The following is an 11,989-nucleotide window of genomic DNA, read 5'->3' as shown; positions in this document are numbered from 1 at the left end:
CACCCCCGGCCCTGACACTGACTGACCTGTGGTGAGGTGGGGGGTGACCTCCCGGAAGGGTGACGGCTCCATTTTCAGGTATTTCTGCGGGGAAGCGGCCGAGTTGAGCGGGGTGCAGCGCCTCCTCTTCGGGGACTGTGACGAGGGGCTGAGCAGGGGATCGAAATCGATAGTCCTTTTGAGAGTGGCTCCGCAGGCCATGGCGACTGAGTGTGTGTCCGCCCGGAGTGGGAACGGGGGGAGGGGGCGAGAGAGACACACACACACAGAGAGAGAAAGCAGGAACGAAGGACGAGCGGCCGCACAAAGTCGCCGGTTTCTATTCACGGAAGAGGTGGTGGAAAAAGCCGGTTTATCGATTCCTTGTGAAATATTAAAACAAAACCTCCCTCGGCCGGAAAACGGTTGATGTCTCTCCTTCTTCCTCCCCAACCACCGCCACCAAATAACAACAACCTCTCCGCTCCAATATCCACCCGGGTTGATAGCGCCACTCGCCGCGGTTGTGTTGCAGCAACGGCCGAGTCAATATCGACCAGCAGCGGAGCGGATGGCGATGGATGATCTCTCTCTCCCCCCCCACTCCCAGCTCCTCCTGCTGCTGCTGCTGCACCCACTAAGGCTCCTTGTACCGTGATGGCGTCCCCGGCCACAATAAACAACGCCAGCCCCTACGCGTCACTGCGCAGACGTCAGCCGGTCCGCGCCACCTGCCGGGAGTTGTAGTCCACACCTCCACCCTTCAGCACATTATTGACAGGAAGCGGAACTACAACCCCCAGCGTGAACCGCGGGATGCGCGCCTCCCAGCTGTTGCATTTAAATCCCCCATTGGTACATTCAAGCAGTAACAAGATGCTGTGATCAATGAGAGTACTCACAGCACCAATTGGTGTAACCTACTAGGAAGTCCCATAAGTTTCTTTTTTGAAAAAAAATAAGGAAATGAGCTTTCATATTTCTGTTTTACAATATGTGCTTCACAAATGGTGTATTCCTTCCTCGTTCCCCTGTTTGGTTTAAATTTAATTACAAATTAACATTTTTAAAATAACTCGCAAGGTATGGTTTCTCCTTTTTCAGTGGGAATTTTGAGGGTGGGGGAGGGAGCAAATGCCTTTCTGCACCCGATAAATGAAAAATATGAACATTTTTATTTTGGAAATATGGGTTTTTATTTACTTTTCTAAAAAAAATTGATATATTAAGTACTACAAATGAGAGATTACAGGTTGGTGGTTTTGCAAACTACCAAAACATGAAGAACAATTTTTTTAAAGATGAAGTGATTAATTTCGCTTTTTTGCCACATTAATCAGCATTGAATTTTTGATCAACAATTTTGCATTTTTGTAGAGACTTTCATATAAACAACCAGCTCGTACGTTGCAAAGCACGAGCAAAAGAAAGAGTGCCATGTTCAGATATCTGGAGGAGAGAGGTGCAGAAAGGCTAAGGGCAAGAGAGAGCACATAGAATAAAGGGTTAAAGAACTGCAAATGCTGGAAATCAGAAACAAAAACAGAAATTGCTGAAAAAACTCAGGTCTGGCAGCATCTATGGAGAGACATCAGAGTTAACTTTTGAGCCCAATGACCCTTCCTTAGAAATAAGACAGTATGCTGAATGCCAGATATGGTTTTGCAGTGTCACATGACATGATCTTGCTGCTTTACAGCCTCATAGAAAGATACAATGTCTGCCAAATATTCCTATTGTTAATAATCTAGAGGCCTCGGATATTGTTTCAGAGTTCTGGGTTGAAATCACGCCATAGCAGCTCATTGAATTCTGTTAATAAAATTTGGGTTTGAAAGTGATTGTGTCCATGAAATTACCATATAAAACCTAGTTCACTAATGTCATTTAGGGAAGGAAATCCACTGTTTTATATGATCTGGCTTATATGTGATTCCAGATCAACAGCAATGTGGTTGGCTCCTATCAGCTTTCTAAAATGCACTTACAAGTCCTTCACTTCAAGGGCAATTAGGAAAGGGTAAAAAAATGCCAGCTTTGCCAGCAATCAGACTACCAGATGACTTCATCATTGATGTCATAGTACCTCAGCACTGGCATTGTTGTTCATAGTTGTTTGGGTTTAGTGAAAGCTGCTCCTTGTGCTGCGCCCCAATACCACCTCAGGTCCTTAGCAGTGAGCTTGAGCTGATGACAAGTTAGCTAAGAGCACTGCTAAATAATCTGTGAATCCATCAAATCGTTGCACTGCTTTCTCAACTGTAAATCTGCGACAGTTGTTACTTAATGTAACTAGTGCAACAGAACTTGCCCTGTGTATTTGACTTTGGACATCTTCAATTTTATTTGTTTAATTTCTGGTTCATCAGACAGCCTTCAGCTACTAGTTGCACTAAATTCTGGTTACACTCTGCAGTGGCTTTTTCCATTACCTTCACATCCATAGATTAGATTAGATTCTCTACAGTGTGGAAACAGGCCCTTCGGCCCAACAAGTTCACACTGTCCCTCCGAAGAGGAACCCACCCAAACCCATTCCCCTACCCTATATTTATCCCTGACTAAAGGGCCTAACACTCTGGGCAATTTAGCATGGCCAATTCACCTGACCTGCACATCTTTGGAGTATGGGAGGAAACCAGAGCACCCAGAGGAAACCCACACAGACACAGGGAGAATGTGCAAACTCCACACAGACAGGCAGGAATCGAACCCAGGACCATGGTGCTGTGAGGCAGCAGATCTAACCACTGAGCGACTGTGCTAGCATGGATCTAATTGGATGCTATGTAAGAGTAGTAAAAAGTCTTAAGGCAAGAGACAATATTCTCTTGTGCACATAGTAAAAGGCACAAATGCCAATACTGGAGGCAAGTGCAAATATATCAAAAAATGTGCTGGTTGGGAGACCTATCTATCACTGGAGGAGTGCTTGAAGATGATGGTATCCATCCATCACAGGAAATGAAAATCTGTACCCATCTTTATGTGACTTCTTGATTGAACATCTTTTGTGGCTGATCTGGTGAGTACCAATCCCTCTGCAACTGGCACAGATGTGAGAAAACCTCAGTGACTGCTGAGGTGAGCTCAACTGTCCTCAGATTCAACCTGAAAGGCAAGACAGGCAACCTGACAGGCCTCCTAATAGTCCTAGAATCATTGAAGAAAGGATAGGGAAGGTGATTCAGGAGATGAGTGACAGTAATAGGGTGGTTGTTATGGGGGACTTTAACTTTCCTGATATTGATTGGGAAAGCTATAGCTCAAGTTCGTTAGATGGGTCAGTGTTTGTTCAATGTGTGCAGGAGAGCTTCCTGACACAATATGTAGACAGGCCAACAAGAGGTGAGGCCATACTGGATTTGGTTCTGGGTAACGAACCAGGCCAGGTGTTAGAATTAAAGGTAGGTGAGCACTTTGGGGATAGTGACCATAATTCGGTGATTTTTACACTCGTGATGGAGAGGGATAAGTGTGTACTACAGGGCAAGAATTATAGCTGGGGTAAGGGAAATTATGATGCGGTGAGGCATGACTTAGGATGTGTGGCTTGGAAAAGTAGACTCCAAGACAAGAGTGTAAATGATATGTGGAACTTGTTCAAGGGGCAACTATTGAGTGTCCTTGATAATTATGTACCGGTCAGGCAGGTAGGAAAGGGTCGTGCGAGGGAGCCGTGGTTTAATAAGGAATTGGAATCCCTTGTTAAATGAAAGAGGGCGGCCTATCTCAAGATGAGACGTGAAGGTTCAATTGGGGCGATTGAGAGTTATAGGGTAGCCAGGAAGGACCTGAAGAGAGAGCTAAAAGCAGCAAGGAGGGGACATGAAAGGTCCTTAGTAGATAGGATTAGGGAAAACCCTAAGGCTTTCTATAGGTATGTTAGGAATAAAAGAATGACTAGGGTAGGAATAGGTCCAGTCAAGGATAGTAGGGGGAAGTTGCGTGTGGAGGCGGAAGAGATTGGGGAGACACTGAATGAATACTTTTCTTCAGTATTCACTCAGGAACAGGGCATTGTTGTCGATGAGAATACTGAGGCACAAATAAGTAGAATGGATGGCCTTGAGGTATGTAGAGAAGAGGTGTTGGAAATCCTGGAAAAGGTGAAAATAGATAAGTCCCCTGGGCCTGATGGCATTTATCCTAGGATTCTCTGGGAAGCAAGGGAGGAGATTGCAGAGCCATTGGCCTTGATTTTTATGTCCTCTTTGTCTACAGGAGTAGTCCCAGAAGACTGGAGGATAGCAAATGTGGTTCCCTTGTTCAAAAAGGGGAGTAGGGATAGCCCTAGTAACTATAGGCCGGTGAGTCTCACTTCTGTTGTGGGCAAAGTCTTAGAGAGAATTGTAAGGGATAGGATTTATGCACATCTGGATAGGAATAATGTGATCAAGGATAGTCAGCATGGTTTTGTGAAGGGAAGGTCGTGCCTCACAAACCTTATTGAATTCTTTGAAAAGGTGACGAAGGAGGATGATGAGGGGCTTGCAGTGGCTCAAAGTGGTCAGAGCATTATGGCTGTCATCGAAGCTGGTAACAAACTTCCCATGGTTTCAAAATCGTAAATGATAGAGTAGGTACGAGGTCTGATGACACTGTTGGAGTACTGATGTTGTTGTTAATCACATTAACTCGGCAGGAGTTGACTGAATTTATATTGTCTCTTTCTGAATCTCAAGATGTCTCTCTGGGCAATATGTCTCCAATAAACAGCAATGTGACAATGCACAGGGATCATCTGTTTTGATTTAAATTGGAGTCCAGCCTTGGTCAACAGCCAGTGTGGAGTTTGCACATTCCCCTATGATTGTGTGGGCCCCCTCCAGGTGCTCTGGTTTCCTTGCACAGTTCAAATATTTGTGGGTTAGGTGGGTCATTTGTGCGAAATTGTCCACAGTGTCCAGGATTGTGCAGAATAGGTGGATCAGCCATGGGAAATGCAGTGGTACAAGGATGGAGTGCTCCAGGTGGGATGCTCTTTGGATGGTTGGTGGGGTTTGATGGGTCAATTCTCTCATGCCACACTGTTGGGATTCTATTCTATGATTGAGGATAAAGGCTATTCTATGATTGAGGATAAAGCAGGGTGTCCTTGGAGAAGGAGCATGTGGTATGTATCAATGCTCTCGATGCCTTTAGATGGGGTACTGGGCTAATGGTCGGATACTTGGTAGTGTGGATGAGCAGAGGGATCTTGGTGTCCATGTACACAGATCTCTGAAAGTTGCCACCCAGGTAAATAGTGCGGTGAGGAAGGCATATGGCGTACTGGCTTTTATTGGTAGAGGAATTGAGTTCCGGAGTCCTGAGGTCATGATGCAGTTGTATAAGACTCTGGTGCGGCCGCATCTGGAATATTGTGTGCAGTTTTGGTTGCCATACTATAGGAAGGATGTGGAGGCACTGGAACGGGTGCAGAGGAGGTTTACCAGGATGTTGCCTGGTATGGAAGGAAGATCGTATGAGGATAGACTGAGACACTTGGGGCTGTTTTCATTAGAGAAAAGAAGGTTTAGGGGTGACTTGATTGAGGTGTACAAGATGATTAGGGGGTTAGATAGGGTTGACAGTGTGAACCTTTTCCCGTGTATGGAGTCGGGTATTACAAGGGGGCATAGCTTTAAATTAAGTGGGGTAGATATAGGACTGAAGTTAGGGGTAGGTTCTTCACTCAGTGAGTCGTAAGTTCATGGAATGCCCTGCCAGTAGCAGTGGTGGACTCTCCCTCTTTATGGGCATTTAAGCGGGCATTGGATAGGTATATGGAGGATAGTGGGTTAGTATAGGTTAGGTGGGCTTGGATCGGCGCAACATCGAGGGCCAAAGGGCCTGTACTGCGCTGTATTCTTCTATGTTCTATGTTCTATAAAGTAGATGGATAGAATGGAATTAATCAAGAAAGTGACAACTCCTCCAGACTAGATTAGCAGCATGATAATAGTGAAAAAACACTAGAAAACAGTAAGCATTGATCTAAACAATCTCAATGAAGCTTTGAAGATTTCCCTTCCCCGTGCCAATAGCTGAATAAATTTTGCTACAACTTACAAATGCACAGGTTGATTATTGGCAACTGAAGTTGGATGAAAACAGCAGTTTTCCAACTGATGCCATCCAGGAAAGTGTTGCTCATGCTGTTTGGCCTTTCAGAAGAGTATCAATACAGTTTGAAATAGTGACCTTCTCAGAGTGAAGCTATTGTGGATGACCTGCCAGTTTATGGTTGCAGAGGCACAATGGAAGAAGCCATTGCAGAAAACAATCAGAATCTAGTGCAACAAATAGAGAGAACTTGCCAAATGAACTGGAAATTAAACAAGTACAAAGATGTATTGGAGATGTGTGGAGTTAAATATATAGGCCAAATTTTGATAGCAAAATGATTTCATCAGCATTAAGTAACAGCTGTAGCAGAGATGCAGCAACCAACAGTTGTGAAAGCAGATGCAATAATTCGACAGATTCACTAATTATTTAGCAATGGTCTTGCCTAATTTGGCATCGGAATACGCTAATGCTCACTGCTAAGGACACGCAGTGGTATTGAGACACAAAACAAGAAGCAACTTTCACTGAAATCAAACAACTATTGGACAACAATGCCAGTGCTGAGTTCTATGATGTCAATGATGAGATCACCTTGCATGACGATGACAGCAATGCTGGACTTGGAGCAACACTTCTGCAGCAAGGAACACCCTGTTCTATCTGCATCAAGGATCTTAATACAAACTCAACAATGCAACATTCAGATAGAGAAAGAATGTCTAGCTATTGTCTTTGTATGAGGGTATTTTAATTCATACCTGTCTGAGAGAGACAAAATATTGGTGGAGCCTAACTACAAAGCCACTTCAAAACATCTTCCACAAACCAAGTCTATCTGATCCAAAGCATCTGCAGAGAATGTTATTCTCTTTGTTGAGATGTTTTAGAAGACAGAGCGTAAGGCTTAGGGAGGCATTTTCAGGATGGCAACCTGCAACTAATGGCACGGAGCGGTGCTTGGACCACAATTATGTACAGTTTAAATAAATCACTTGCGTGAATGTACTATAGCCAAGTTTGCTGATGGTACAAAAACAGATAAGGATGACAAAGAGTGCAGAGGGATATGGATGGGTGAAGCAAGCTGGCAAAACCTTGGCAGATAATGTGGAAAAGTGAGATTATGCACATTGGGATGAAGAATAGAGAAATTGAATGCTATTTAAGTGAAGAAAGACTGCGGAAAGCTGTAACACAGAGGCATTTTGGAGTCCTCATGCACAAGTCACAAAAAACTAGTATATAAGTTCAGCAGATAATAGAGTAGGAAAATGGAATGTCAGCCTTTATTTCAAAGAGAATGGAGTCTAAAGATAGGCGAGTTTTGCTAAAACTCCACAAAGCATTAATTCCACAGCTGGCATACTGTAAACTCTTTTGGTCCCTTTATCTAAGAAATAATATACTGAACATTACATTCTGAAAGGGAAAGGTGAACAGCCAGCAGATGTGGTACATGTCGGTTACCAATGCCATGGGTAAAAAAAGAAAGGAAGTAATGCAGCAGCAGTTTAACGAGGTGGTAAATTAAAGAGGAGGACTATTAAGGTTATAATCTCCGGATTACTTCCAGGTCACGTGCTACTGAGTATAGGAATAGGGAGATTGGTCAGATGAACGCATGGCTAAAGGAACGATGGGAAGAAGTGCTTTAGATTTTTGGATCATTGGGGCAGTTTCTGGGGTAAGTGGGAACTATGCAAGCTGGATGGGTGCACCTGACCAGGAATGGCGGGACGTTTGTCCATGCTGTTGGGGAGATTTTAAACTGATTTGATAAGGGTATGTGGCAATCAGCAGATGATAAGTTAGGGGGAAGACCCAATCAGAAGGAATGCCAGGAACAGACATGGGCATGATAAGACACATGGGAGGACTGGAAAGCTAAATTGCATCTATTTTAAGGCAAGGACTATAAAGTGGGTGAACTTAGAGTATTGATCAACACATGGGAATATGACGTTGTTGCAATTGCTGAGATATGGTTGAAGGAAGGACAGGACTGGCAGCTCAACATACCAGGGTATAGAGATTTCAGGTGGGATGGAGGCATGGAAGTAAGAGGTGGGGCATTGCTTTATTAATAAAGCAAACCATCACTGCAGTTACAGAATGGTATTTAAATGAGGCTATCTGAGTAGAGCTTAGGAATAAAATAAGGCGTGATTACCTTGCTGGGATTAAACTAGATTCCAACAGACGGAGGGAGATAGAGGAGCAGATATGCAGGCAAATCACAAAAAGATGTGAGAAACAAGGTTAGTGTTGTAGGAATCAACTTTCCTAACATTAACTGGGATTGCTTTTGTGTGAAGGGATCAGATGGGATGGAATTTTTAAAGTGCATCCAGAAGAGCTTTTTGTGTCATTGCATTTACAGTCTGACTGAAGATGGGCAGTGCTAGACATAATCCTAGGGAACCGGAAGCTGGTCAAGTTGTTGAAGTTTCAATGGGCAAGCTTTTTGTGGATAGTACCATAACTTAAGTTTCAAAGTCATTATTGCAAAGGATAAGGATAATGCAAAGTTGTGTCTAAACTGGAGCAAAGCTGATTTCAATATCATTAGACAGGATCTGGCAAATATAGACTGAGTGCAACGACTTGCAGGTAAGTCTACATTTGTCCAGTTGGAATCTTTTAAAAGCAATACAGTGAGAATTCAGGGCCAGCATATCGCTGTAAGAGTGAAGGGCAAGGGCAGCAGGTCTGATGAACCCTGGATGTCAAGGGATATTGAACATTTGGTAAAGTAAAGGAAGGAAGCATATGTAGGTAACTTGCATTAAAAACAGTGAAAGACCTTCAAAAGTGTAGGAAGTGTAGGTGATTACGTCAAAAGGAAATCAGAAGGGTAAAGAGGGGCTATGAAACATCTTTGGCATCTTTTGGATTACTGAGGAAAGGGTGGGACCTATAAGATATCAAAGGGGCAACTTGTGCATAGAGCCAGGGCATGGTCTCAGGCTACAATCTGATATTGATCAACTGGTAAAATGAGCAGAGCATTGGCAGATGGAATTTAATCTCAATAAATGTGAAGATGTATTTTGGGATGGGCAATAAGGATAATAAAAATGAATGGTAGATCCCTAAGGAGTACTGAGGAACAAAGGGACCTTGGTGTACAAGTCCATTGAACCCGGAAGATGTCAGATAGGATGCTTGCCTTCATTAGCCAGGATGCAGAATGTATGAGCAAGGAAATTTTACTACAACTTTATAAAACATTTGTTGGGCCACTGGTGGAATACTGTGTGCAGTACTGGTCACCACACAATCTGAAGGACTCAATTACACTGAAGAGGGTGCAAAGGAGATTTACCTGGATGTTGACTGGGATGAAAGGCCTCAATTTAAGGAGAGACTGGTTGGGTTGGTATTATGTTCCTTGGAGTGAGGGAGCTGAGGGAATATCTGTATGAGATGTATAAAATTATGAGAGGCATAAACAGAGTAGATCATGTGAATCTCTTCCCCATGACAGATTTGTCTAAAACCAGAGGGCATATATTTAAGGTGAGAACCAAATGGTTTAGAGGAGATCTGAGAAAGAATTTTTTTCGCCCAGGGGATCATAGAAATATGGAACATGATGCCTGAGAGGGTGGTGGAGGCAGATACTCTCACATCATTTAAGAAGCATTTGGATGAGTACTTAAAATACCAGGCCATCTTAGTCAATGAACCAAATGGGATTGGAGTAGTTTGGTGTTTGTTGGTCAGAAGAGACATAGTAGGCCGAAGGGCCTGTTTTGATGCAATATTTCTCTATGGTATTAGAAGCAGGTTCACTAGGTTAATGCTGGTTAGTGAGGGACTCGTTTATGAGGAGAATTGAGTAGATTTGGTCTATAGCTGTCTAGAGAACCTGATAAGGTAGATGTGGAATGATGGTTTCCTCCTGAAGGAGAGTCTAGGGCCAGAGGACATAATCTCAGAAGAAGGGCTTGCACATTTGAGGCAGAGGTTTGGAGGAATTTCCTCACTCAGGGTGTAATGAATCTGTGGAATTCATTATTTAAGGGGGCTGTTGAGCTAATTCATTAAGTATATTCAAGGCTGAGAAAGACAGATTTTTAGTTAATAAGGAAATCAAGGGTTAAAGGGAAAAAGGCGGGTAAATGGAGTTGGGGCTCATTGGGTCAGCTGTGATCTCATTCAATGTCAGATCAGATTTGATGTCCAGAAAGGCTGAATTCTGCTTCTATGTCTTATGTCTGATGGTCTTACCATTTTATTTATGAATAAGAATTTTACTTGGGACCATGACCAGGTAACTTATGTAATTTGTAACTGTGAATGATATTACATTGAATTTTTGTTATATTTTCTGAAAAGGGAGTCATCTAGTGAAATACAATTGTTCCTTTAGTATACAGGCTGGCTTGCTGTTGTCATGTGGTTTTGGTATCTCTGTTTTAAGTGCTTCTCTGTGAAATCTGTGGGAACCATTAAACACACATTAGTTGAAACAATTTCCAGACCATTATGCCATTAATTCTATCAATTGAAGTTGGAACTGACTGGTTCTGTGTATTACTTTTGAAGCTAAAGGACATTAATGGGGCAAAGAAAGATGGAAAACTTGATGGAAGCAATGAAAAAGTGATGCGTTACTATGTTAGAATTACATTTCACAACTCCTCATTCACCATTAATTCAGGCAATGGTTAATTGCAGCATCAATGCGATGATACCATTTCTTCCTTGTTTTCTTCCCTATGTTAGGATATACAACACAGTGCAACATAAGAATAGGCCCTTCGGCCCACTACGTTCATGCCAACCATGATGCCATTCTGAATTAATCCCATCTGCCTGTGCAGGTCTGCATTCCTCTATTCCCTGGCCGTTCACGTTTCTATCTAAATGACTTTTAAAAGCTGCTCTATTATCTGCTTCTGCCATCGTCTCTGGCAGCCCTCTCCAGAGTCTGTCGCCGAGTATGTAAAAGACTTGCCTTGCACATTTCCTTTAAATCTTTTCCTTCTCGCGCTAAACCTGTGAACCCCTAGCATTTGCAATTTCCATCCTGGGAAAAAAACTCTGACATATGCTGTAATGAAAACAATCCAAGTTTGTCCAAAACAAAAACAGAAATTGTTGGAAAAGCTCAGCAGCATCTGCGGAGAAAAATCAGAGTTAAAGATTTGGGTCTAGTGACCCTTCTTCTGAACTGACCTTCAAGTTCTCCTTGTAGTTGATGCTCTAAAGCATAAAGTTTCCTCTATAATTCTGAGGTCTAAGAGAAGCCTGTTGAATTTTGGTTATAATGAATAAATTGAACTACAAAAAACAATTGGTATGTACATAGATTGGTACCCAGCCAATATCAATGCCACAAAATTCAGAGTCATCTTTGCAACAAATTTATAACTCTGACCCGTAACTCTGTACTCCAACCTCACCTTTCCATTTAGCCCATAAGCAGGAAGTATGGGGTGGTGATAACATGGGAGGGAAGGTGGTTTGTTCCATGGCTGATACCTTGCAATTTACATTCTTAAGAACCCATTCTCTTATCAAGTATACACAAACAGCTCTCTTTATCATTACATCACGACAAAAAACTTTTTTACAGCCAACAATCCTTATAATCTAATTGTATACGAGCACCAAAGAACCTTTACCTCCACTATTGTCCAAAAACACATTTTACAAATAGCAATCCAACTTATCCAAATTATCTGTAGTATGTATTATTCGTTTGCATAAGGGGAGAGTTAAGGACAGTTGCACTGAATGAAAGAAAAAGATATGTCCACTTCAATTATACAAGGTACTTTTAGCCCGTACCTGGTGGGTTTGGGTTACATTCTCCATTACGGTTGTTAACGTTTCAAATCCAAACCCAGGTCTCCTCAAATTCACTCAGAGTTTTTAATGCAAATAGGAAGATTCATGAGTGACCAATCAGCTCTCAGGATAGATCAACCATGACAACTTTTCCAAG

General features: G+C 42.6%; 1 protein-coding gene across 1 annotated transcript in view; it reads right to left on the bottom strand.

Moving 5' to 3' along the window:
* Positions 1 to 727, bottom strand: part of akirin2 (akirin 2) — a 22,806-nt gene extending 22,079 nt beyond the window's left edge. Inside the window, exon 1 of the mRNA XM_043686883.1 lies at positions 27 to 727. Coding sequence (XP_043542818.1) covers positions 27 to 201 — 175 coding nt within the window. The 5' untranslated portion in view covers positions 202 to 727. The remainder of the gene's footprint in view (positions 1 to 26) is intronic.
* Between the last annotated feature and the right edge of the window lie 11,262 nt (positions 728 to 11,989).

This window comes from Chiloscyllium plagiosum, chromosome 3, assembly GCF_004010195.1.
Source record: "Chiloscyllium plagiosum isolate BGI_BamShark_2017 chromosome 3, ASM401019v2, whole genome shotgun sequence".
Classification (NCBI taxonomy): domain Eukaryota; kingdom Metazoa; phylum Chordata; class Chondrichthyes; order Orectolobiformes; family Hemiscylliidae; genus Chiloscyllium; species Chiloscyllium plagiosum.
Note: the sequence above shows the minus strand (reverse complement) of the source record. Positions and strands in the feature narration are given on the sequence as shown.